Genomic DNA, 27542 nt, shown 5'->3' with positions numbered 1-27542 from the left:
TAGACTCCATTACTTATGGAAACAACCCCATCCACATCTAGTTTCTTTAGGGCTTGTAGTATTAATTCCTCAATCAACACTACTGCTCCAGATTACTTGTTCATCAGCGTGTTCTCGTTTGTGGGTGCTTTTTGTGTACACCTTGACAAAGTAAGCACCTTTCAAGACAACTTCTTTGACAGGAATCATAGGTCGATGGTCATTAAAGTGGCGTGAACAACGCAAAATCTCTCTCCCATCGCCGGAAACAGCACGGAGTCAGGTCGGCGTGAGCGCCGCCGCACGTGTGGGGGAGGGCTCATGCCGAGTGCGCGATGACGCAAGCAGCCGGCGGACGCCGAATACGCTGGCGCGATGGGCGCATGCGCGGAGATGTGTCGCCCAGTGCCCACTGGTCGGACGGGGTAATTCCTGTGCTGGCGCTGCGGCCGAAAGAAGTCGGTTGTATCAAGCTTCACGTAAGGTGACGGGAGTCGTTGTTCACTCTTACGACTAGTGTGGGAATATCGAATTTACTGTCTCCTCTTGGTGCTTTGACCGCGCGTGCGTGGTGCCGTGTAATCTTCGTCGTGCAGTAACTAGATGTTGGTCATCAATGAAGAGGAAAGGTGTTGGGTTTCTTGCAGTGACACCAGTGCGGGAGGATGGTGCAGGTCCCCGTGCAATGACAGGAACTTAAGGAATCAAATTGAAGGGCGCTGCAGTATTGCATGGAAAAGCTACAAGGATCCATTCAGTGACGCTGGTGTTGGGGAAGATACACAGTGACAGTCATCTGGGGATAGGAGCAGGGTCCTGCTCGGTGACTTTAATGGAAAGAAAACATGCAGCGTACTATGCAGTGATTCTGGGGCAGGAGGGTGGTTTAGTAATGCGCAGTAGCTGCAGGCAATGTGTAGTGACTGATCGTTGGGGGAGGTGCGGTTTCTGTGCATTAACTCCAATCTAGATGGCAAAGTGCAGGGTGACAGAAGTGCGAGAAAAGCTGGAGAGTCCTCTACAGAACAGGGAACAAAAGTTGCAAGTCAGTTTAAAATCATACCAAAGCAAGAGCAAGGTGTGGATTCCAGTGGTAGAAAAACGTGATTCCTGCAGTGCTGTGTGTAGTGACTGAATCAGAATCAAGTTTAATATCATCGGCATATATCGTAAAACGGTAGCAGGCAATACAATACACTATAAATATAGAAAGAACTGAATCACAGTAAATATGTATATTAAATATTTAAATTAAAAATGTGCATAACCAGAAATCATAAAAAAAGTAAGGTCGTGTTCATGGGTTTAATGTCCATTTAGAAATCGGATGTTAGAGGGGAAGAAGTTGTTCCTGAATCACTGAATGTATGCCTTCAGGCTTCTGTACCTCCTTCCTGACGGTAACAATGAGAAGAGGGCCTGTCCTGGGTGGTGGGGGTCCTTAGTACTGGACACTGCCTTTCTGAGACCCCGCTCCTTGAAGGTGTCTTGGATACTATGGAGCTGGTTCCCATGATGGAGCTGATTAATTTTACAACTTTCTGTAGCTTCTTTTGATCCTAGAAGGTATCGGGACCTATGTGGTGATGCCTGGAGAGAGGGAAGCTGAGGAGTGCTGGTGACACCACTGCAGGAAGAAGGGCACATTTCTGTACATCATGGAATCATTTTGTGAAACTACAGGTCCTGTAGGGTAAAATGTTCACAAACATGTAGTGTCATCATGTGTGATAACAAAAAAGTCCATATTTCACTGTGTGTAGGGAACAGACAGAGTATTCTGTGCAGCAATGCAGCGCACCAAGGTGAGTGGCCTCATTTCAGACTGTAAATTTTAATGATTCTATAAAAGATGCTGTCATTTTGGCATGGTCCCTTCCACTGGCAAGGATATAAGGGAGAAGTATGGTTTGTGCTGGGGTAAAAGAATAAGATGATTGTATATATTAAAAAAACTGTAAATGCTGAAAATATGAAATTAAAGCAGAAAACTCTGGAAGCACTTTGTAGGTCAGTCAGCATCTGCGGAAAGAATGGAATATTGTTTAAAGACAGCAGGGCTGAGGTTCTGTGAAATGTGAAAGGTCTGATGAAAACAGGTGAAGTGGCCAGGAGTGAAGAAAAGTTTGTTGTAATACACACACAAACTCAGCAGGTGAAGCGGCGTCTAGGAAGAGGATAAACAGCTGACATTTTGGGCCTGAATGGCCTCAGCCCAAAACTTCGACTGTTTATTCCCCCTCCGTATGTGCTACCTGACTTGCTCAGTTCCTTCAGCATTTTTGTGTGTGTTGCTCAAGATTTCCAGCATTTGCAGTAATGGCTTGTGTTTAAGTATTTTGTAATGCAAGCTTATTATTATATCGAAAACCATCTCTGCCTTTTATAAAAAGGTATCTGGATGCATTCCATCTGCTGGTTTGATTGTTCTATGGACACAATCATTTGTACACTCAGTATCTCTGTTTGCTGATGTTACTCAATATACATGAACCATTTTGTTTGCAATTGCTTCACTGAAGTACAGTGATCAATATTGAAATTAAGTCAAATCTTAGATACTAAAATATAATTCTTAGTGTCCTGACCTAAACTGAGAACCAGCAAAGTTTCTTTATCATAGTCTTAGACGTTCAGTCAATGGTTCAAAGTGCATTGATTAAAGTACATTCTCCTTTTCTCTTTCAGTCAGAGTTTCAAAGTGAAGGTGGGTATTACAACACATTGAATTTTAAATGTTTATTTAAGCAGAACATTTTTATTACACAAGTACAAGTTAGTCTTTCTAGTGGTTGTCTTTAAATCAGATTTGTCCACTTCAGTTACAGCGTGCTGAAGTAGAAAAGTAATTTACTATTATTATATTCATAGTGAATCAGACTTAATATAGTTTGTATTCTGAGTTCTCTACCACATCATGTTTGTTGAGCTTTAAATGATTATTTGCTTTCATTGACATCTTGGTTGCAATAAGACTGGAAAATATGTAAACAGTGATAAGATCTTCAGTGTTTGTAGATTTTATACACTGGAATGTATTGTGAGTCTGTGCAACATGATGGTACAGCTATTAGAGCTGCTGTCTCACAGCTCAAGTTACCCAGGCTCACTTCTGATCTTTGGTGCAGTCTGAGTGGAGTTTGCATGTTCTTCTTGAAATGGGTGGTTACGTACCCAGCAGTGAGAACATTTGATCTGGTAATTTAAGAAAGATTGTTAATGAGTCGAAAGGAGTTCAGTGAAGATTTCCTAGACTGATACCTGGAATGAGTAGGCCATCTTATGAGGAATGGCTGGGTAGTCTGGACTTGTGTCTGCCAGAGTTTAGAAGAATGGCTGGTGACTTGCTTGAAACAAAACCCTGAGAGGTCCTGACAAGGTAGATGTTTACTTTTATAAGAGAATCAAGAATTAGGTGTCACTGTTTTTAGAAATGAAGTATTGCTTATTTAGCCGGAGATCAGGCATTTTGCATATCTCCAGTGGCAGGGAGTCTGAAGCTTCCTTGGATGCCTTGGAAGCAGTCTTTGAACATTTGAAATACATGTTAGTAGGGAAGTGGTGTTAGGTAAATTGAAGGGATTGAAGGCAGATAAATCCCCAGGGCCAGATGGTCTGCATCCTAGAGTGCTTAAGGAAGTAGCCCAAGAAATAGTGGATGCATTAGTGATAATTTTTCAAAACTCGTTAGATTCTGGACTAGTTCCTGAGGATTGGAGGGTGGCTAATGTAACCCCACTTTTTAAAAAAGGAGGGAGAGAGAAACCGAGGAATTATAGACCGGTTAGCCTAACGTCGGTGGTGGGGAAGCTGGAGTCAGTTATCAAGGATGTGATAACAGCACATTTGGAAAGCGGTGAAATGATCGGACAAAGTCAGCATGGATTTGTGAAAGGAAAATCATGTCTGACGAATCTCATAGAATTTTTTGAGGATGTAACTAGTAGAGTGGATAGGGGAGAACCAGTGGATGTGGTATATTTGGATTTTCAAAAGGCTTTTGACAAGGTCCCACACAGGAGATTAGTGTGCAAACTTAAAGCACATGGTATTGGGGGTAAGGTATTGGTGTGGGTGGAGAATTGGTTAGCAGACAGGAAGCAAAGAGTGGGAATAAACGGGACCTTTTCAGAATGGCAGGCGGTGACTAATGGGGTACCGCAAGGCTCAGTGCTGGGACCCCAGTTGTTTACAATATATATTAATGACTTGGATGAGGGAATTAAATGCAGCATCTCCAAGTTTGCGGATGACACGAAGCTGGGTGGCAGTGTTAGCAATGAGGAGGATGCTAAGAGGATGCAGGGTGACTTGGATAGGTTGGGTGAGTGGGCAAACTCATGGCAGATGCAATTTAATGTGGATAAATGTGAAGTTATCCACTTTGGTGGCAAAAATAGGAAAACAGATTATTATCTGAATGGTGGCTGATTAGGAAAAGGGGAGGTGCAACGAGACCTGGGTGTCATTATACACCAGTCATTGAAAGTGGGCATGCAGGTACAGCAGGCGGTGAAAAAGGCGAATGGTATGCTGGCATTTATAGCGAGAGGATTCGAGTACAGGAGCAGGGAGGTACTACTGCAGTTGTACAAGGCCTTGGTGAGACCACACCTGGAGTATTGTGTGCAGTTTTGGTCCCCTAATCTGAGGAAAGACATCTTTGCCATAGAGGGAGTACAAAGAAGGTTCACCAGATTGATTCCTGGGATGGCAGGACTTTCATATGAAGAAAGACTGGATGAACTGGGCTTGTACTCGTTGGAATTTAGAAGATTGAGGGGGGATCTGATTGAAACGTATAAGATCCTGAAGGGATTGGACAGGCTAGATGCAGGAAAATTGTTCCCGATGTTGGGGAAGTCCAGAATGAGGGGTCACAGTTTGAGGATAGAGGGGAAGCCTTTTAGGACCGAGATTAGGAAAAACTTCTTCACACAGAGAGTGGTGAATCTGTGGAATTCTCTGCCACAGGAAACTGTTGAGGCCAGTTCATTGGCTATGTTTAAAAGGGAGTTAGATATGGCCCTTGTGGCTACAGGGATCAGGGGGTATGGAGGGAAGGCTGGGGCGGGGTTCTGAGTTGGATGATCAGCCATGATCATAATAAATGGCGGTGCAGGCTCGAAGGCCGAATGGCCTACTCCTGCACCTATTTTCTATGTTTCTATGTTTCTATTTTAAGGCAAAGATGGACCATTATTTGATAAACCAGTAGTAGACTGGAATGTGGAGATGAAGTTACAGTCAGAACAATCAGCATCTTGTAGAAACATAGAAACATAGAAAATAGGAGCAGGCCATTCGAGCCTGCACCGCCATTCAGTACGATCATGGCTGATCATCCAACTCAGAACTCTGTACCTGCCTTCTCTCCATACCCCCTGATCCCTTTAGCCACAAGGGCCATATCTAATGCCCTCTTAATTATAGCCAATGAACTGGCCTCAACTGTTTCCTGTGGCAGAAAATTCTACAGATTCACCACCCTCTGTGTGAAGAAGTTTTTCCTCATCTCCGTCCTAAAAGGCTTCCCCTTTATCCGCAAACTGTGACCCCTCGTTCTGGACTTCCCCAACATCGGGAACAATCTTCCTACATCTAGCCTGTCCAATCCCTTTAGAATTTTATATGTTTCAATAAGATCCCCCCTCAATCTTCTAAATTCCAGAGAGTATAAGTCTAGCCGATCCAGTCTTTCATCATATGAAAGTCCTGCCATCCCAGGAATCAATCTGGTAAACCTGCTTTGTACTCCCTCTATGGCAAGAATGTCTTTCCTCAGATTAGGGGACCAAAACTGCACACAATACTCCAGGTGTGGTCTCACCAAGGCCTTGCACAACTGCAGTAGTACCTCCCTGCTCCTGTACTCGAATCCTCTTGCTATGAGTGCCAGCATACCGTTCGCCTTTTTCACCGCCTGCTGTACCTGCATGCCCACTTTCAATGACTGGTGTACAATGACACCCAGGTCTCGTTGCACCTCCCCTTTTCCTAATCGGTCACCATTCAGATAATAATCTGTTTTCCTGTTCTTGCCACCAAAGTGGATGACCTCACAGTTATCCACATTAAATTGCATCTGCCATGAATTTGTCCACTCACCTAACCTATCCAAGTCACCCTGCATCCTCTTAGCATCCTCCTCACAGCTAACACTGCTGCCCAGCTTCGTGTCATCCGCAAACTTGGAGATGCTGCATTTAATTCCCTCGTCTAAGTCATTAATATCTATTGTAAACAACTGGGGTCCCAGCACTGAGCCTTACAGTACCCCACTAGTCACTGTCTGCCGTTCTGAAAAGGTCCAGTTTATTCCCACTCTTTGCTTCCTGTCTGCCAACCAATTCTCTATCCACATCAATACCACACCCCCAATACCGTGTGCTTTAAGTTTGCACACTAGTCTCCTGTGTGGGACCTTGTCAAAAGCCTTTTGAAAATGCAAATATACCACATCCACTGGTTCTTCCCTATCCACACTATTAGTTACATCCTCAAAAAATTCTATGAGATTCGTCAGACATGATTTTCCTTTCACAAATCCATGCTGACTTCGTCTGATGATTTCACCGCTTTCCAAATGTGCTGTTATCACATCTTTGATAACTGACTCTAGCATTTTCCCCACCATCGATGTCAGGCTAACCGGTCTATAATTCCCCGGTTTCTCTCTCCCTCCTTTTTTAAAAAGCGTGGTTACATTAGCTACCCTCCAATCCTCAGGAACTAATCCAGAATCTAAAGAGTTTTGAAAAATTACCACTAATGCATCCACTATTTCTTGTACTACTTCCTTAAGCACTCTGGTATGCAGACCATCTGGCCCTGGGGATTTATCTGCCTTTAATCCCTTCAATTTACCTAACACCGCTTCCCTACTAACATGTATTTCCCTCAGTTCCTCCGTCTCACTGGACCCTCGGTCCCCTACTATTTCCAGAAGATTATTTATGTCCTCCTTAGTGAAGACAGAACCAAAGTAGTTATTCATTTGGTCTGCCATGTCCTTGTTCCCCATGATCAGTTCACCTGTTTCTGACTGTAAGGGACCTACATTTGTCTTAACCAATCTTTTTCTTTTCACATATCTATAAAAGCTTTTATAGTCAGTTTTTATGTTCCCTGCCAGCTTTCTCCATAATCTTTTTTCCCCTTCCTAATTGAGCCCTTTGTCCTCCTCTGCTGGACTCTGAATTTCTCGCAGTCCTTTATTGTGGCCCAAAATGGTCTACTCTTGTTCCACATTCATATTACCTACTTTCTGCCCATTATGCCGCTGCATTTAAGGCAGCAATGAAGGTCCTCTATGTCTGGCAGTATTCAGGGCTTCCTTCATCTTGTCAGTAGTTTCCTCTCGGTTTTCACTATTTTCAGTGACGCAGGCCCTGGGTGCAAACTCAGGAATACCATCGCACTCAGATGTAGAAGGATTCTTCATTGCTGTTTCTGTAACAATTTTGTTTTACCAGTCAATGTTGTTAGCCCTGAGCTAACCCCCTGAACCTGGTAGACTGGTGGGCCACTCTTAGTCCGGCCTCTACCCTTTGACCTGTTAGGCATTGGTCACCCTACCAAGAGCCAAAGCATAAAGTCCTGACTCCAACCAACATCACGCTACGGGTTATTGAGGCACACAAGCCTCCAAACCTTACAGCAAGGCTGTGGTCCTCTTGGAGGCTGCATCCATATGTACTGTAGAAATGACGACTTCCAACAAAGGAGTGTTTTACAATCTTTCCCTGACTTCAGATTCTGGGTGTGATGGATAAGGGGGTATGGTTGCTGTGGACCAGATGGAAGCTGTATTTACAAGTGCTGATCCAAAACTGGGTATTCCTTTGTGAGTGACTTTGCTCTTTATTTAATGGTCTGTCCACCATTTACAAGACTTGAGGCAGGAATGTTCTCCAGTTACCTGGATGACCATGGGTCCAAAAGTACTCAAAAAAAAACAGACTACATGATTGATGCATCAACAACCACCCTAAACTCCCCCCCACTGCTCCCACATGTGACCGAAGCACCTGCATCTGCATATGATTTGTATCATCTACAAATAGGGTGCTTTTGCTCTCCACGGCTAGTTGAACAGCATCTCTCAAACCCGGGACCTTTACCACTAAAAGCAGCTAGTGCACAGAAACATTACCATCTTAAAGTTCCCTTCAAGTCACATCCTTTTCCTGCAACACCATTGAATTAAAATCCTGGAATTACTTGTTTAACAGCGCTCTGGGTGTAACTTCACTGCATGAACTGCAGTAGTTTAAGAATGTTAATTATCACCATTTCCTTGAATGTACTTAAAGGATAGACTTTACCTCCTTGAAGGAAGAAAATTTGCATTTATGATTTTTTTTGAAAAAGCGGTTATTAATTTTATTGTGGAAAATTTTGGATGCAAATTACTTGTTGAATTTACTAAGCAAATTGAGATTGTTTTTCATTGCCACTGGTTATGAAATGTCTTTGACCAACTTTAAGCACGTGGTAAGGTGCATTGTGAATGTGAATCTATACACAATTATTTCATGAGCAAGTCTGCAAATGCAGAACAGAGCTTATGATGCATCATTAGAAATATAGGTTATGACTGACCTTTGAAGGGCGTCAGTCTGACTTTGGAGATCTCATGGTGTCAGTTTAAAAAATGTTCTACCACCATTGCATATATAAAAATTTCTTAGTTGCAGTACATTTTAATAGTTGGAACTATATTTTAATGAACTTTTGTATAATGGATTTGTTTTAATAGACAAGTAGTGTTTAAATTTGTACTTCAAATGATCCCTTTTTATCTATTATACAGAAGACTTGCAATGAATAACCCCTTTGAACAACTCTTGGAGCCGCTTGATCAGAATTATAACGAAAAGAAATTCTATAATCTGTCCAAAATAAGAGATGACAGATATGGTAAGCAAAACTCATTGCTCTCTTTATAACAGTATCACAGTTTATCAATCGAGTGTGTGTAAAGTGTGATTGCCTTTGTTCCTGCCTTGATGAATCACACAATTTTAATCTACTTGTCACTGAGTGTGTGAAACACTTTAGTGTAGGGAATGGAATGGCTAAAGCTGAGTTTAAACAAAAGCTGTGATACACTTGAACATTAATGTCAACACCTTGTAACTTATAAAATCTCTGCATTGTGTTCCCTATTTGCTGAGATTGTTTCACATATTTCATAAGATTAATAAATTTAAATTACTAGCCATACTGAGAGAACTATTTTACTAGTTCATTCCTCTTTTTGTCTCTCAACATTAATTGTTCCACCTTGCTTCGCTTGCCTTTAGTCTGAAAGACTTTCCCCGAAACTGTTAGGTTTCCTTTCCCTTCTCAAAGATGCTCCTCCAAATCTACTACTTTGATTATGCTTTCTACATCTTTCCTAGTATTTCTGTGAGTTGGTAGATCGGTTTGTTATTGTCTCATGTAGTAAGGTACAGTGAAAAACTTCCTTTTGCTTGACATCCAGACAGATCATTTCATTATAGCAGTACTTTGAGGTAGTACAAAGAAAAAAATAATGCAAAATCAGCTGTTACAGTTACAGAGAAAGTGCAGTGCAGCCAACCAGAAAGATGAAAGGCCATATCAAGAGGGGTCAAGAATCCATCTTATTGTACCAGCAGACTGTTCAATAGTCTTGTTACAGCGTAATAGAAACTGTTTTTGAACCTGGCAATACATACTTTCAGGGTTTTTTATCTTCTTCCCAATGGAGTGGGGAGTAAATGTGGGTGGGGTTTTTGATCATGCTTTCTGCTTTGCTGAGGCAGTGAGAAGTACAGATAGAGTCTGTGGAGGGAAGGCTGGTTACCATGATAGCATACAGTTGTGGACATAGCCCAGCATGTTTTTTGCCGTCATGGGCAGAACAGTTGTTATACCAAGCCATGACGCATATGGATAAGATGCTTTCTACGGTGTATCAATATTGGTTGGAGAGGGTCAAAAGGGATGTGGAAAATTTCTTCGGACTCCTGAGGAAGTAGGGGCACTGGTGAGCGTTCTTGGCTATGTTGTCAATGTGGTTGGACCACAGGCAACAGGCTAATGATGGTATTCACTCCTAGGAACTGGAAGCTCTCAGCCATCTTGACCTCAGCAGCATTGTTATAAACAGCAGTATGTATGCTGCAGACCCCCTTCCTCCCACTTCCGGAAGCCAGTGACCAGCTCCTTTGTTTTCTGACATTGAGGGAAAAGTGGTTGTCATTCATGCCATGTCTCTAAGCTCTTTATCTCTTTCTTGTACTCAAGCTCATTGTTATTTGAGTTCTAGTAGTAGTATATGTCTCCTAGGGTGGCATCATGCTTTATAGCTTGGAGTCTTTTTTTTCAATACAATTGTAACGCCCTGGTTCACAATTTTACTGTTATGCTGTAGGTATTTCATTTTAGCAGTTCTGTGAGAACAATCTGTTCTGCTTTCAGTCTGTTTGGGTTACCAAGGGATGCTTAGGAATGTGTGTTATCCAATTAGGATAGTGGAACTGAGACAAGGTTCCAGAGAACTCTGGGGGGAGAGGTTTTGTGAGGGGCACAAAGGTTGGCCTTGGTCTTTGCTCAGCGGGAGATGAAGAGGAAGACACTGGAGAGAACCAGTCCTAGGAGTCGATCCGGAGGGAAAACACAGTTCAATGGAGCCAAGGTGCGTGAGTCTGCTGAGGATCGGTGAATATTGTTTTTTGGAAGATTTGAGCTCAGCTTGTGCACATTTGATTGTTTAATTATAATGGGCCTTTTTTGTTTTTTTTCTCTGTTTTCTTTATTAACCCTTTTAGTTAAGTTAATGTTCAGAAATATAGAAACATAGAAAACCTACAGCACAATACTGGCCCTTCAGCCCACAAAGCTGTGCCGAATATGTCCTTACCTTGGAAGTTACCTAGTGTTACCCATAGCCCTCTATTTTTCTGACCTCCAAATATATTTCTTTATAATTGCTTGCAGTGTGTGATCTGTTATTTCTTGGCGATGTGCTGTAACAGGGCAGTAAATCACACAGCATTCACACAAACTGGGGCTTGGGTGGGTGAGACATCCCAATCCCACGGATTTGGCGGGACTGGAGTTGTGTACACCGTAGATGTGCAAAGCAGGAGAAAGGTGGGGTTCTCTCATGGCTGTTAGCGAGGGGCTAATGACCTGTTTCTAGAGACACCCAGAAAAAGGAGGTTTCATGATGAAATTATGATTAATAACCTTGTGACATGTTGGAAGGAGCATGTCCTTCAATTAAGACTTCAATTACTACTTCAATTTTCTCACTGAAAGATGGGTATAAAACCTGTATCATTTCAGAGCATGGGGTGGCAGTTATTGGAAGCTGTGCACTTTAATGGTGTCAAATGTTTAAGTAGCAAGCCATGTTGCTAATATTTACAAGCACGAAAGGCCAAATATTGTTTGGGTAGTACTGCAGCAAACACGGCCTCTGTAACTGAACCTATGTTATAGTAATTGCAAATATTATCAAAAGCTAAAGATGAAGTGATAGTAGAATGGTGTATAAATGGATTTCATAATTTTAAATCATTTATAATTTCTGAATCTCTGCTTTATTCATTTTTTTGTCAGAAAAATGCCTGCCTTCACTTAACTCATCGGCTTGTAACAGCCATCGACATGCACAGAAATATTAGCTGTTTATTTAAGGCTGTGGGATAATCCCAAGTGGAAAAAAGGATGCTCTTTTGTAGTATCATTGCTAAGAAGAGAAACAGATTTGGATTTCTATTCAGCGATTCTTTGTTTCGTTTCTTAAACTACCTTTACACATTAATGAATGATCTTATGTAATAACATATATTCACACAGATCTTTGCAGTATTTTTCGAAATGCTGTTGTATGCTGTACTGTAGCACTAACAAATAGATTTATAACTTTGTTCAAATGCATGATGGGCTAATTTCTATGCGAACAAAGTAATTATGTTTAAAGTGAGAAAGCATTCCACGATGTCGCTCTTTGATTTTTGCATGTCAAAAGTTAGTAGTTTTGCTACATGATGATGGACTGTGTCCTTTACAGTTTTGTTTTGTGACAGAGATAATGTGTTTTTGCGGATGAAAGTATTTCTGAGATGGTAAATAGTGCTTAGTTTCTTTACATGTCTCTGTGCACTCTTTGGTTTGCCTGCGTTTGTTTGTTTCCGTGGATTTTAGTGTTCTGGGATTTCTGCAAGATCATACTGCTACTGGCTGTTTGCCCAATCATTGCACAAGATGCATTTGCAGTTGGGACATCGAGCAGCTGAAAATATTTCTGGTTTTATTGTGATTCCTTTATCTTTAACAGATCCTTGTCCATTGTTACCACACTCCACCCCCATTCCATCGTAATTATCCACTCACCAATAAAAAGTATTGTTGTGGTCACTGATTTGGCGGGGCTGGGGGCAGAGGTGGAGGTGGGGCCCATAGACAGAAACATCAATCACCATACACTTTTTTTTGATTCCGCTGCTAGTTCAAATAAGATGTATATGGAGAGTTTAGCTTCATTTAACAATTTCATATTCAGTTAAGGTAGCTAATTCCTGTGATTATTAACAGCCCAAACAACAGGAATTCTGCAGATGCTGGAAATTCAAGCAACATACATCAAAGTTGCTGGTGAACGCAGCAGGCCAAGCAGCATCTATAGGAAGAGGCGCAGTCGACGTTTCAGGCCGAGACCCTTCGTCAGGACTAGTCCTGACGAAGGGTCTCGGCCTGAAACGTCGACTGCGCCTCTTCCTATAGATGCTGCTTGGCCTGCTGCGTTCACCAGCAACTTTGATGTATGTTTATTAACAGCCCAGTATCTTTCCTACCCGCTGTCTGGAATTTCTTACCTAAAGCTTTCTTCTTCTCCTTTAGATGGATACAGACCTAGTGTGGGCAAAGGGACAAAATTATTGTTGGGCAGAATGGTCAGCATGGGGGTGGTGGCCAATGTGCCCATTTCTGCATTGTGCAACACGTTGGTTCTATGTTACTTGGACGTTACATCTTTGAATGAGCTTCTCTTTGGTATCAAATTTTGTTTGCTGCTGTTCATGTGATTGGAGTATGGATCTATGTGAAAATTACATTCCTAGATTTAAAAAAGCCTTGTATCTTGGTAATTGAGTATTCACTGCTGAGAATGGATGATGTTCTCTCCAGACCTGATACGACTTTGATGTGGTTCAACTCTGACATTAGGTTCTAATTGCAAAAATATTAAGAAAATAGTGGAAATATCTTTGATCTTGGCAACCTATTTGCAAATGTTTCATCACCAAGATCGGAGAACAACCCAACCCAACCCAACCCAACCCAACCATTAACCACCCAAGCTACACATTTTCCGAGTTACTTCCAATGGAAATATCTTTCTATTCCTAAAAGCTAGGAGAACAATTAATTTGATATGTCTCTTTTATGCTCTGTTATTTTTGAGTTTCAACTTTCATATATCGTTATCTTAAAGTGAATTGCATAAGATGACATAGAAAACCTACAGCACAATACAGGCCCTTCGGCCCACAAAGCTGTGCCGAACATGTCCTTGCCTTAGGAATTACTTAGGGTTACCATTAGCCCTCTATTTTTCTGAGCTCCGTGTACCTGTCTAGTAGTCTTTTAAAAGACCCTATCATATCCGTTTCCATCACCGTTGCCGGCAGCCCAATCCATGCACTCACCACTCTTGACCTTGAGTTAGGGAATACAAAAATCTTCCATAGGCAATAAATGAGCAGAAAGTGGAGAAGTTGCACTGATTGGAGTTCAGATAGAAGATCTACTCCTGCAGGCAGAAGGAGTAGTCAGTTTACTGCATGAGTGCTTCTTCAAGAAAGAAGATAACTGCTGGAATGTTGGCAAAAAAAGATGTGGTTGAGAAACTGGATGCATTAAAAATTGATAAAGTGGAAGAATTAAAAAGGTCGGATTTGCTTAGTGGATTAATTACCCAGTCAGGTGTGGGTCACCATGCTTTGTTGAAGAAAGGGAGGGTGGAAATTGGAAAGATATTAATCATAATTTTCTAAACATTTCTGTAGATGGAGATGGTGACTGAGTTCTGGAGTACTGCAAATGTTCCAGCACTTTTAGAAAGGATACAGTGGTTAAAATCAGCAACTATTAATCAGCTTACCTTTGGTGATGGGGGAAATTTATAGAAATGATAAGCTGTTTCAAGTGACTGCTAATTCTGTTCATGGGTGGATTGATGGGAGTAAGCCAGCATGGATTTCTTAAAGGCAATGCATATTCAACTAGTTTGATAGAAATATTCTATGCAATAGAACAAAAGAGCAGCAGCAGGCCTCCAGATTGGATCACCATTAGGTGGTAAGGATGGGCTCCCTTACTCCTGACCCTCAACACAGGTGCCCCCCAAGGTTGTGTTCTGAGACCCCTTTACACCCACGAATTTGCAGATTACACCACTTTGATCAGCCTTATTTCTAGCGGTAATGAGATAACCTACAGAGGAGAGGTTGACACCCTGACACAGTGGTGCCAAGATGACAATCTCTCCCTCAATGTCCAAAAAACAGAAGAGCTGATTGTCAATTACAGGAGGAACGGAGACAGGCTTGGCCCGATCAACATCGATGGGTCTGCAGTTGAGGGAGTGAGTGGTTTCAAGTTCCTCGGTATACACATCACTGAAGATCTCACCTGGACTGCTCCCACTGGCTTTGTGGCAAAAAAAAGCACAACAGTGTCTCTTCCACCCCAGGTGACTGAAGAAGTTTGGCATGGGCCCCCAAATCCTCAAGCCCTTCTACAAGGGCACCATTGAGAACATTCTGCCTGGCACAGGAACTGCCCCAACCCTGATCGCTGGACACTGCAGAGAGTAGTATGAACAGCCCAGTGCATCTGTGGATGTGAACTTCTCTCCACTGAGGACATTTATAGCAGCAGATGTAAAAGAAGGCCTGGAAGATCATTGCAGACACCAGTCACCCCAACCATAAACTGTTTCAGCTGCTTCTGTCTGGCAAACGCCACTGCAGCATTAAAGCCAGGACCAACAGGCTGCGGGACAGCTTCTTTCTATGATCGAGGCTAGTTTGCTTCCGGCTTTAAATCTTCTTGTGTGCCAGTTCCCAAGAGCCCATTGCATGATCCTTGAAAGTCTTGTTTAGCCTGTCTTGACAGAATAAGATTGGTCTATCTCTTGTCTGCCAATCCTCTCATTCCAGGAATGAATCTCATTTTGATTGCCTCCTGTATTACTATGTCCTTTCTTTAGGAAGGGAACCAAAACTGTGTATAATACATGTCATTAAGTTCAGAGCCCATGGAATAAGAGTTACTAACAGCATGAAAAGAAAATTGATTAACCAAATAAAAATCAGTTTCACTATCGCTGTCTTGTTTGGCATGAAATTTGTTCTTTTGGACCAACCGTACAGGGCAAAGGTATAAGATTACTACGTTATAAGATAAATAGTGCAAAACATAAAGGAATACTGGGGTAATGTTCATGGTTCATGCAGAAATCTGATGACGGAAGGGAAGAAACTGTTCCTGAATCGTTGACTGTGATTAAGGCTCCTGTACCTCCTCCCCGAAGTTAGTAATGAGAAGAGAGCAGGTCTGGATGGTGAGGGTCGCTCATTGATAGATGCCACCTCCTGATGATGTCCTTGATGGCGAGGAGGATTGTAGGATTGTGACATTGATGGAGCTGATTGAGCCTGTAATCCTCTGAAGCCCCTTACGGTCCTCTGCATTGGAGCTTTCATATGAGGCCCTGTTGCAACTGGTCAGAATGCTCTCCACTATACATTCATAGAAAGTTGTAATGTTCTTTGCGTACCAAATTTTCTCAAACCCCTAACAAAGTAGAGCCACTGGTGTGCCTTCTTTGTGATTGTATCAGTGTGGGGTCCAGACAGATCCCCGAAGATGTTGACACCCAGGAACTTGAAGATGCTCACCTTTTCCATCACTAACTGAAGATTGGTGCGTGTCCTCCCAACTTCCTCTTCCTGGAATCCACGATCAATTCATTGGTCTTACTGGTATTGAGTGTGAGATAGTTATTACAACATTACTTATCAGCCAATCTATCTCACTCCTGTATGCCTTCTCATTGTCATCAAAAATTTTATTCACAGCAGTGGAGTCACCTGCAAATTTGTAAATGACGTTTATAATGACACCTTAGCCACAGGAAAGAGTAGTGATGAACCGTTAATTTTTGGATGATAGTGTCCAATGAAGCTCCTTAGGGCAGGGGTTCCCAACCTTTTTTGCACTGTGGACCGGCTGATGGGGATAGGGGGTGAGTGGGCAAGTTCAACAGTGTGTGACAGGGAATGAGGAAAGGTGCAGCTGACTCATATCGCCAAATCATATCGTTTCCTCGCGGCCTGGTACCGGTCCACAGCCCAGTGGTTGGGGACCATTGCCCTAGGGGATGGTACACACAGTTTTTTCTTCATGTACATTCATGAGTATAAGTTGCCCTGTTTTCAAATCTGCAGATGAGATAAAACATTGAATTATCATGAGCTGTAATGAGGACAGTAATAAACCTCAGCAGAATATAGGTGGGATAGAAGAATTGCAGTGTATGAGAAACCAAGCTTAACGTAAGATGTAAGGTGTTACACTTTGGTAGAAAGAGGCAACACAAACAAGAAGGCACAGTTCTATAAAAAGCACAGGACATAAAATGTAGGAGAGTAGAGAGTCTGCATGAATTGTTGAAATAGCATAGGAGGTTGAAAATTCAGTTCTAAAAAAAGTCATTTGGAATCCAGGCTTTAGAAATAGAGGCATGGAGTAAGGAAGCCGGCCAGTGGTGTAGTGGCATCAGTAGATACCATCTCATTGGCTCTTTAATCAACCCTGGAAATCTGGACAGCAAAATGTATACATCAGGATACTCTTTATTGACTACAGCTTGGCATCCAGTACAATCATCCCCTTAAAACTAATCAATAAGCTTCAAGACCTTGGCCTCAATACCTCCTTGTGCAATTGGATCCTCGATTTCCTCACTTGTAGACTCAGTCAGCTCAGATTGGCAATGCCATCTTCTCCACAATCTCCATCAGCATAGTTGCATCACAAAGCTGTGTGCATAGATAGCTCACTGCTCTACTCGCTTTACACTTTGTGTGGCTAAGCACTGCTCCAATGCCATATTCAGGTTTGCTGATGACACCACTGTCGTAGGCTGAATCAAAGGTGGTGACGAATCAGCATGCAGGAGAGAGATTGCAAATCTGACTGAGTGGTACCATAGCAACAACCTCCTGCTCAATGTTAGCAAGACAAAGGAGCTGATTACTGATGTCAGGAGGAGGAAACCAGGGATTCATGAGCCAGTACTCAACAGAGGATCAGAAATGTACAGTGTTAGCAACTTTAAGTTCCTTGGTGTTATTATTTTGGAGGATCTGTCCTGGGCCTGGCACGTAAGTGCAATTGTGAAGAAAGCATGGCAGCGCCTCTACTTCCTTGGGAGTTTGCCTAGATTCGGCATGACATCTAAAACTTTGACAAACTTCTGTAGATGTGTGGTGGAGAGTATATTGAGTGGCTGCATCACAGCCTGGTATGGAAACACAAATGCCTATGAACACAAAATCCTACAAAAATGTAATGGATACAGCGCAGTCAATCATGGATAAAGCCTTTCCTCTAATTTCCAGAATCAGAAAAGTATACAAATCTTGAGAGATTGTAGAACTGGAGGAGATTACAAAGATGGCTGTAGGAGTAAGTCAATAGCAAGCAAAGATATACCAGATAAGCTAATATTGCAAATTAGGATGCAAACATTGTTCTGGCAGACCAAAGATTATAGGGTTACCTGTGGGAGGTTGGCTTGGACTGCAGTGAAACCACAATCTAGAGAATTGCCAGAAGGGCATGATAACAAACCACAGGATTGCACTGATATTATGGTGCTCCTGAATTCTGGTAGTAGACCTTGAGGGCCAAGGCACAATGCTACATCAGATAAAACTCTCCCTTGGTGTAATCCCCAAAGGCACAAGACAAATTTCTAGTCTTAGTAGTATACACGTTAGGAGTACGCTGTGTCTTAGTCAGTATCTTTATACTTTATACTTATACTTTATTGTCGCCAAACAATTGGTACTAGAACGTACAATCATCACAGTGATATTTGATTCTGCACTTCCCACTCCCTGGATTACAAATATTAAATATTAAAAATAGTAAAAATTAGTAAATATTAAAAATTTAAATTATAAATCATAAATAGAAAATAGAAAAATGGAAAGTAAAGTAGTGCAAAAAAAAACCGAGAGGCAGGTCCGGATATTTGGAGGGTACAGCCCAGTTCTGGGTCAGGATCTGTTCGGCAGTCTTATCACAGTTGGAAAGAAGCTGTTCCCAAATCTGGCCGTACAAGTCTTCAAGCTCTTGAGCCTTCTCCCGGAAGGAAGAGGGATGAAAAGTGTGTTGGCTGGGTGGGTCGTGTCCTTGATTATCCTGGCAGCACTGCTTCGACAGTGTGCGGTGTAAAGTGAGTCCACGGACGGAAGATTGGTTTGTGTGAGGTGCTGCACCATGTTTACGATCTTCTGCAGCATCTTTTGGTCTTGGACAGGACAACTTCCATACCAGGTTGTGATGCATCCTAGAAGAATGCATCTATAAAAATTAGTGAGGGTTTTAGGGGTCAGGCCAAATTTCTTTAGCTTTCTCAGGAAGTAAAGGCACTGGTGGGTCTTCTTGGCAGTGAACTCTGCTTGGTTGGACCAAGTCAGGTCATTTGTGATATTGACCTGAGGAACTTAAAGCTTTTGACCTGTTCCACTTGCGCACCACCGATGTAAATTGGGTCGTGCGGTCCGCTACTCCTTCTGAAGTCAACAACCAATTCCTTTGTCTTGTTGACATTGAGGGATAGGTTATTGTCTTCGCACCATGCCACCAGGTTCTTAATTTCCTCTCTGTACTCAAACTCATCATAACCCGAGATACGGCCTACAATTGTTGTGTCATCAGCAAACTTATATATTGAGTTTGATGGAAACTTTGCTACACAATCATGGGTGTACAGTGAGTACAGCAGGGGGCTGAGTACACAGCCTTGTGGGGCACCGGTGCTCAGAGTGATTGTAGAGGAGAGCTTGTCCCCTATTTTTACAGCCTGGGTCCTGTCTGTGAGGAAGTTGAAGATCCAGCTGCAGATCTGAGTGCTAAGGCCCAGGTTCCAGAGCTTAGGAATCAGTTTATTTGGAATGATGGTATTAAAGGCAGAGCTGTAGTCAATGAAAAGGAGCCTTACATATGCGCCTTTATTCTCCAGGTGTTCTAAGGAGGAATGTAGGGCCAGAGAGATGGCATCTGCCGTTGACCTGTTGCTCCGGTAGGCAAATTGCAAAGCGTCGAGGTTGACCGGTAGGCTGTGGTTGATGTGTGCCATAACCAATCTCTCGAAGCACTTCATAGCAATTGATGTCAGAGCCACAGGTCGATAGTCATTCAGGCATGCCATCTTGCTCTTCTTCGGCACTGGGATTATCGTTGCCTTCTTAAAATAAGAGGGGATCTTAGACTGAAGCAAGGAGCAGTTGAAGATGTCAGCAAACACTCCAGCTAGCTCGCTTGCACAGGCCCGGAGAACCCGTCCTGGGATGCCATCTGGGCCCGTCGCCTTCCTCGGATTTATCTTCAGGAAGGCCCTTCTAACGTCCTCCTCTTCTTTATTTTGTGAGAGGAGATGTCTGAAAGAAAAGATTATATTTCTATAATTTTGCACAATATCTCAGGACTTTCTGGCTAACAATGTGTTTTGTATTGTGGGAACAGCAGCTAGAATGCACACAACAAATTGTACTTCTGTAATGTGTTATATTATTACCGTGCCGTTTAGCAGTTTGGTGTCAGTCATGCAGATTTGCAATGTGTCCCTAACTATCACTAGGAAAAATCTTCAAAGATAACAAAATCAAAGCACCGTTGCCCAATGTGTCTCTTGCTACTCTTGCTCAAATTGTTGCTCTTTGGCTCAAAGCTCATGTATGTTTGCCAGAGTTGTGGAATTGGCAGAGTTCAATGGGTTAACCTTGTTGCATCGTGAATGTTACTGAAAGTAGTAAGCTTGTAAAATTATGATGGGACTTAGCTGTGGAGTGTTTTTACTTTTCCATAACTAAAGGCAAGCACACAGTTTGATATGATAGCAACGCACACAAAATGCTGGAGGAACTCGGCAGGCCAGGCAGCATCTATGGAAAAGAGTACAGTCGATGTTTCAGGCCAAAACCCTTCATCGTGTGTCTGTGTCTTGGATTTCCAGCATCTGCAGATTTTCTTCTCTTTGTGCTTCTTATGATAATTGGGCAGCAAAGAAATTATGCTGATAAAGGATTGTTTATTTTGTTTTCACTTGTTGGCTTTATTAATGATGTGGAAGCTGCTGTATTTAATTGTGTCCACGGTCCTTTATGTGTGTTCACTCATCTCAGAAAATGCCGATTTGCAGTACTCATTTATACAGCTGTTCTCCATCGATACAATACGTGTGCATGTTCTTGGAGGGAAAATAGTTATAGTAGTTTCAAGTCAGTAACAGCTTTTTAATAATATTCAAAAGCTACAAAGAATCCCATTTTTAATTTGTTATGGGATATGGTGGAGCCAGTGTTTGTCATCCATCCCTAATTCCTTTTGATAATGAGCCGCCTATTCAGTGGCTGCAGCTTTCACAGTGAATGTTTATCGATTTTAGAGGGGGAGGTGTCCAGCGTTCAGAGCTGATGACAATGAAGGAATGCCAATGCAGTTATGCTGTGATGGTAGTGACAACACTCAAACTCGTTGTCTGTTTATTGATGATGCCCACTCATGGAGGGGTAAGGGAACTCAGGGAGACAGATGGAGTGCTCATCAAGCAGAATTATCAGAGCATTATACGTTAGCCAGTATATTGTTTCTGCCCTGTGCTCTGCCTTAAATCATCCAGAGTTGATGTTTAGCATATTGTAAGAATGTAGAATGATGGAATCATCCATCTGAAAATTGTGCAGAGGCTAAACTTGACACTTGCATTAATCATGTTTGAAGAAGATTTTCAGAATTGTTTTTAATTTTATCAAGAAGAAGAAAATGTTTGTTGGTTCCACAGATAACAATAGATCTGTCTTCCAGCAATTGATATTTAGTTTTCATACAACAATTTATTATTATTTTGTTTTAATCTCATAGTACTTATGAAAATATGCCTATTACTGGGAAAATGGAGCCCTCTAAGGGTAACCATTTGACTTATCAAAATGTGCTTATTACTGGGGAAATAGGGCTCTGTGAGGGTAACCATTTGACTTCATCAAACAGTCCAGGTGGCTATGGCCACATAATCATTTAATGCAGTGAAATACTTCTTTTGCTTTACACAGTGTAAAACAAGTATTACCCCTTTGCATCTTTATGTGATTTTGATGTTTTTTTCCCTGTATTTCGAAATAGGATTATGATTCCTTAGATCTATGTCCATGGAGAGTTTAATTGCATAGTATAATTTGGGACTTGAACAACCCAAGAATTCTATTCTTTTGCTCTTTTTGTTTTAAAGACCCTTTCTTACATCAGTGGAATAGACATATTCTGTCTAGTTTCTAATCCCTCTGTAATTCTCACACACTCAATGCGGTGCCTCCAACAAACATTTATGTATTTCCCTATTCTCCTTTGTCAGCATTCTGATGGGACTGCTCCCTCTATATTTCTCTGGTTCACTCTTGCTCCTCCACCAGCATCTACTTCCTTTCCCTCTTCATCTTTGCAAACAAACTTAAGAGGTGTAACACCTGATCCCTTCCACTTTCTAGGGACCCAAACTCCCCTCCCAGTGAAGCAATGCTTTAGTCCGTAGTTTGGTTGAATGAAGCCCCAGGATAAGTGGGAAAATGCCACCTCACCTTCTGACCAGGCACAGTACAGCACTTAGGACTCAGTTATAGAATTTGGCAAATACAGACAATTAGCCCCTCCTCTTTATATTAAAACTGTCCTGTTCTGATGGAAGTCATCAACTGCAACATTAGCTTTTGCCCCCTTCCTTCCACAAATACTGGATTGATTGCTGGTTATTTCCAGCATTTGCTTAAATTTTAAATTTCTAACAACCGTATTTTGTGGATATTGCAGTTCTCGCATTCATTTTGTTTCCTCTGGCGCTCTTAATCGTCTCCTTCTATTTGTATCTCCTCCGGACAGATCTGATCAGCTGCAGTGAACACATTTTCATCTTTCTCTCTCAACAGGAGTCACCACCATTGCTGCTATTTAGTCTGCTTGTCTCCACCATATCACAGAGGTTCCATTTGTCTTGACTTCACAAAACCTACATATCTTTAATTTCTAACTTTTCCTTGTTCTTCTGAAAGGTTGTTGAATTCAAAATATTAACTCCACAGTTGTTGCCTAAACTCTTGAGTGTTTCCAACATTTTCCATACTCTCATTCTGTGAAACCTGTTACCTGGCCTCCAGCCTATATTGGTGTTTATTTTTGTTCATAAAATCATGGAATTGTTAAAACATGGAATGAGATAACCCAGTCACTCCCTGTGCCCTGCATTTTTTTTAAGATATAGGAGCAGAATTAGGCCATTTAGCCCATTGAGTCTGCTCTGCAATTTCATCATGGCTGATCCATTTCCCCCTCAGCCCAAATCTTCTGCCTCTTCCACGTATCTCTTCATGCCCTGACTAATCAATAATCTATCAATCCCTGCCATAAATGTACCCAATGATTTGGCCTCCACAATCTCTTCAGCCACCATATTCCCCATTTTCCCCATATTCTGTCTTCTGTGCCTACTCACTTCCCCTTTTGAGGGCACTGCTAGTTTCAACCAGCCTTAAAGTAATAACTATTCTCTGCTGGATATAAGTTTTTCTCATAATCCCTTATACTTTGTCTCCAAATTTATTGCTCTCCGTTTGAATGAGCCACTAATGGGAATGGCTTCCCTCTGTCTGCCCTATCTAAATCAGTCATAACCTTGTACATCTCAATAATATTTCTTCTCAGCCATTTTTTTTGCATGTTCTACAGCGGTATAACTAATTTGTTACGTCCAGTTTAGGTCCTCAGAGGTATTAATCCCCAGGAACTTGAAATTGCACACTCTGCCAACTTCTGACCCCTCAATGAGGACTGGTTTCTGTTCTCTCGCCTTACCCTTTCTGAAGTCCACAATCAGCTCTTTGGTCTTGCTGACGTTGATTGCCAGGTTGTGGCTGTGACACCACTCAACTAGCTGGTATACCTCGCTCCTGTATGCCCTTTCATCACCATCTGAAATTCTGCCAACAATCACCAGCAAATTTATAGGTGGCATTTGAGCTGTGCCTAACCACACAGTCATGGGTGTAGAGAGAGTAGAGCAGTGGGCTAAGCACACATCCCTGAGGTGCTCCAGTGTTGATTGTCAGCGAGGTGGAGATGTTGTTTCCAATTTGTACAGATTATGGTCTGCCAGTTCGGAAGTTGAAGATCCAGTTGCAGAGGGAGGTACGGAGGCCCAGGTTCTGTAGCTTTATGATCAATCTAACCCTTCCTTCCTACATAACCCATACCACTCCATTTTTCTTTCATCCGTGTGCCAGTCTTTTAAATGTCTCTGGAGTATGAGATTCCACCACCACTCTCGGCAATGCATTCCAGGCACTTGAGACTCTCGGTATAAAAAACCTACCTCTGACATCTTTCCTAAATTTTCCTCTGCTTTTCTCTGGCTTTTGCCATTGGTGTCCTGTGAAAAGGACACTGGTTGTCTACTCTATCTAAGCCTCTTATCTTTTACAGATCTGTTAAGTCACCTCTCATTCTCCTTTGCTCCAAGGAGAAAAGCTCTATCTTACTCAATATTTCTACATAAGACATGTTACCTAATCTAGGAAATATCTTTGTAACTCTCCTTTGCACCTCTCTAAAGCTTCACATCCTCAGAAATGAACACAACTCCAAGTGTGCACGGCAACTTTGAGGGATCTCTGGATTTGAACCCTAAGATTCCTCTGTTCTTCCACACTGCTCGTGTCCTCCATGGAGAGATTGGAACAGAACACAGTAATCTAATTGCACCCTCCTAATGTTTCTTCCCTGTTTTTGTACCATGGCACAGTTTTGCAATTTATTTCTATTCTCTTCATTAGTCACTGTTTACCACACTTCCAAAATGTTGCTTTACCTGCAGTTTTTGAAATTTAACCATGCACATCTGTGTCTTAAGTCAATAATACACTCAGTGGCCACTTTTAAAGTACACCTGTATGCTTGCTCATCAATACAACCATCAGAATGGGGACGGAATGTGATCAAAGTGACTGTGACCATAGAATGTGCAAAGTGGGGTGGTTTGAGTATCCCAGAAACTACTGACCACCTAGGATTTTCATGTACAACAGTATTAGGAATTTACAGAGAATGATGTGAGAAACAAAAAACATCCAGTGAGCGGCAGTTCTGTGGGTGAAAATGCCTTGTTATTGAGAATGGGCTGACAAGTTGCTACTGAGTGTATATAAAAATATAGTAGTCTCATCACTGTATTCTGGGAGCACCACTGTCCACCATCCTCTAAACTGAAAATCAAAGGTTCATATTACTGTCTTCCTTGTGCCTGTAAGCTGTTTCCTGATGTATTCTACTTTTGATTTGTTCAATTCCATGAGCATTGATTTTGATAACTCTGCTGTTGCCAGTTGTGCCTCCATCTCTAATCTCTAGAATTTCTCCTGTACACCTCTCTGCATCCATGCTCCTCTTACTTTTAAGGCACTCTTGAAACCCAACCTTTAACCAGGGAAATGGAATAAGTTACTGGCTGCATGCCCACCCGCATCCCTGATAATGAGGATGTGCATGCATGTATGATTGTCCAAGATGTCTTGATTGTCTCTCCAAAAGGAAGCTATATTTTTACACGAGAGTTCAGTCACATCCTGATATTTCCATATGTAACTAGGTTTATCTACTAATGTTCCTTTTGACGTGCCTCAGATTATGATGGCACAACATTAACTCCGGACAGTTTTTTTTTTTCTTTTACTTACTTCAGAGCTTTTTTGTCCAGCTTTCCGCTGCAATTGTAATTATAGCCATTTTAAAATCACTTCCTTCTCTCCCCGCAATAGCACAGTTGCCATTCTCTATCCGTGTCCTTCTGGAAGCAGCAATCAGAAACTGTGACTGTTTTCTTGTGAAGAAAGAAGATGTTGAAAACATATTGAACTGGAAAGTGACACAACACCAAAATGTTGAGGTGCCTTTTAAGCCAGCTCGTGTCATCTTGCAAGATTTCACGTAAGGGTTAACTTAAATATAAAATGCTGAAATAGAATATATTATGAATTTAAAAAAAACTAAGCACAAATTGTCCTGTAAATTTTATGGGAATAACCTGTAGCTTATACAGGGAAAGCAAAATAATGAATGGTTGAATTTCTTTTCCTCCAAACTTGGCAATTCTATTCTGTAATGTGGGTGCACTTATCTGGGACAAGGCTCCAGGCATGCTAGTTCCCTGCAAGAAGGTAATTGAGAGATTCTTTGTGAAGAATGTATTGGATAGAAAGGGAGAGTAAAGTGGATTGACCTTTGCCAAGAAAAATGGAAGATGCAAATCAAATCTGAAAGCTAAGCTGGGGAAGGAAAAAGCAATAAAAATAGCAGGTATCTGGTAGATGAAGGTAGGAAATTTCCTTAGTGGAATGAGGAAAGGAAGAATAAACCATTTTGATTGGAGAAACGGTCAGTGGCATAAGCGTAGCAAAGCAGATTCCATTTGCATGCATGGTGGAATGTAAACAATATTTGGTCACAATATTTTCTGCTACTAATCTCTGGGGTTTGGATTTAAAGGTTGCCTCTGTGCTGAGTTTGAGACTGATTAGAAATTAGTGATGCAAGACTTATCTATATCAGTGACTTAGAGGGATTAGAGTATGATGTGCTCCAATTTGTCAGTGATACAAAAATAGGTAGGAGGGAATGCTGTGATAAGAATATATGGACTTAGCAGCAGGATGTTAATAGGTTGAGTGAATGAGCACAAACTTGGGAAATGGAGTTTAATGAGGGAAGTGTGGGTGTTTACTTTGATAAAAGGAATCAAATAGTGGATTACAGTCTAAATAGAGAGCTATTGCAAATGAGTAGAGGACAGAAGGATCTAGAAGATGCTATTGTGATTTATGTGCAAGAAGTTAGCGTCTAGATAAAGCAAGTAGTTAGAAGGACAAGTGCCAAATAGCCTTTATTGATAGTGGTTTTGGAGTTTAATATTGTACAGGGTGTTAGCGAGGTCGTAATGTGCACAGTTTGATCTCCTGATTTAAAGATGTACTGTAAAAACTCTAATCTGTTATCCAATTATTTGGAAATTGGAGGCTGTGCAGAAGAGATTCACCAGGTTAATTCCTGTGATAAGAATAGCTAAAGAATTTGAATCTATATTATTTGAAGTTTGGAAGAATGAGGGGAGATCTCATTAAAACATGTAAGATCCTCTCTTGACCGAGGGAATATAATTACAAAAGGCTGGTCATTTAATGCTAAGGTGCATAAGAATTTCTTCACCCAATGTAGTGAATCTCTGGACTTCTCTACTTTGGTGGTTTGTGGAGACTAAGTTATTGGAAGTGTTTAAAGATGGTGTAGATAATTTTTTGAAAGATTGACGGCTGTTTGGAACTGGCACAAAAGAAGACTTGAACTTCACGGTAGATCAGGTATGGTCATATTGAATGGCAGGACCTGGGTAATCTCGTTTCAATTCTGTTTTTTACACCTGTCTGAGTTTGCCTTATCCATTATAAATGGTGTTGAAGCCCGTTGATCTAATTCCAAAACTTCCTGTGCATGATGATCTGTTGAGATCATTGCATGTACATACATATTTACTTCTGAGATGGAGTCCTCTCTTACAGTCTGGATTGAATTTGTGCACAGATCCCATGGGCAAAATGAGTCCAAATGTCCATCTGTTCCAATAACAGATGACAAGCATCTGCTACTTGGAGACACAGGTGACTGTGGTACTTGCTCCCTCCTATACGTTAATATTTTTTTTTTCAAGACTGAAACCCGTGACATAGACTGCAGATGTTTAATGATTCAACTGTTTTGAGAGAGAAATATGTGACCAGGCCACTAAAGCCCTGAAGCTAATGGAGGCTTTTTATGAAAATAACTATACCTGTGTTTATTTCCAGTGGTGTGCCTGCAGTGGTTGACTTTGCTGCCATGCGAGATGCTGTGAAGAAACTAGGAGGAGATCCAGAGAAAATAAACCCAATATGTCCTGCAGATTTGGTTATTGACCACTCCATTCAAGTAGATTTCAACAGATGGTAAGTTGCAATCATTAAATTGTTGTGGCTCTTATTTCAGAGCTTATACAAAGGTTTTTTTTTAATGACTTTGTGAATTTGCTTTCTAAAGAGAGATAACAAAATTAGATTTGGAGTTCTATTCACTGTTCTTTACTCGTGGGCCTTATAATGTTTTGAAATCAGAGCAGTTTCTTTTAGTTCCATGCTTATGGTTTTAATCTG

At 41.6% G+C, this 27542-nt stretch overlaps 1 protein-coding gene across 2 annotated transcripts in view; it reads left to right on the top strand.

Moving 5' to 3' along the window:
• The first annotated feature begins 335 nt into the window (after positions 1 to 335).
• The window catches only part of LOC134347021 (cytoplasmic aconitate hydratase), a 79106-nt gene continuing 51899 nt past the window's right edge, over positions 336 to 27542 (top strand). Inside the window, exons 1-5 of one of the 2 annotated variants that reach the window (XM_063049003.1) lie at positions 336 to 463; positions 2668 to 2686; positions 8795 to 8901; positions 25122 to 25290; positions 27201 to 27338. In XM_063049003.1, coding sequence (XP_062905073.1) covers positions 8805 to 8901; positions 25122 to 25290; positions 27201 to 27338 — 404 coding nt within the window. In that variant the 5' untranslated portion in view covers positions 336 to 463; positions 2668 to 2686; positions 8795 to 8804. The remainder of the gene's footprint in view (positions 464 to 2667; positions 2687 to 8794; positions 8902 to 25121; positions 25291 to 27200; positions 27339 to 27542) is intronic. The other variant, XM_063049004.1, reaches the window with a different exon arrangement.

Source organism: Mobula hypostoma, chromosome 5, assembly GCF_963921235.1.
Source record: "Mobula hypostoma chromosome 5, sMobHyp1.1, whole genome shotgun sequence".
In the NCBI taxonomy this organism is placed as follows: Eukaryota; Metazoa; Chordata; class Chondrichthyes; order Myliobatiformes; family Myliobatidae; genus Mobula; species Mobula hypostoma.
The sequence above is the reverse complement of the archived record's forward strand: the minus strand, read 5'-3'. Positions and strand labels throughout refer to the sequence as shown.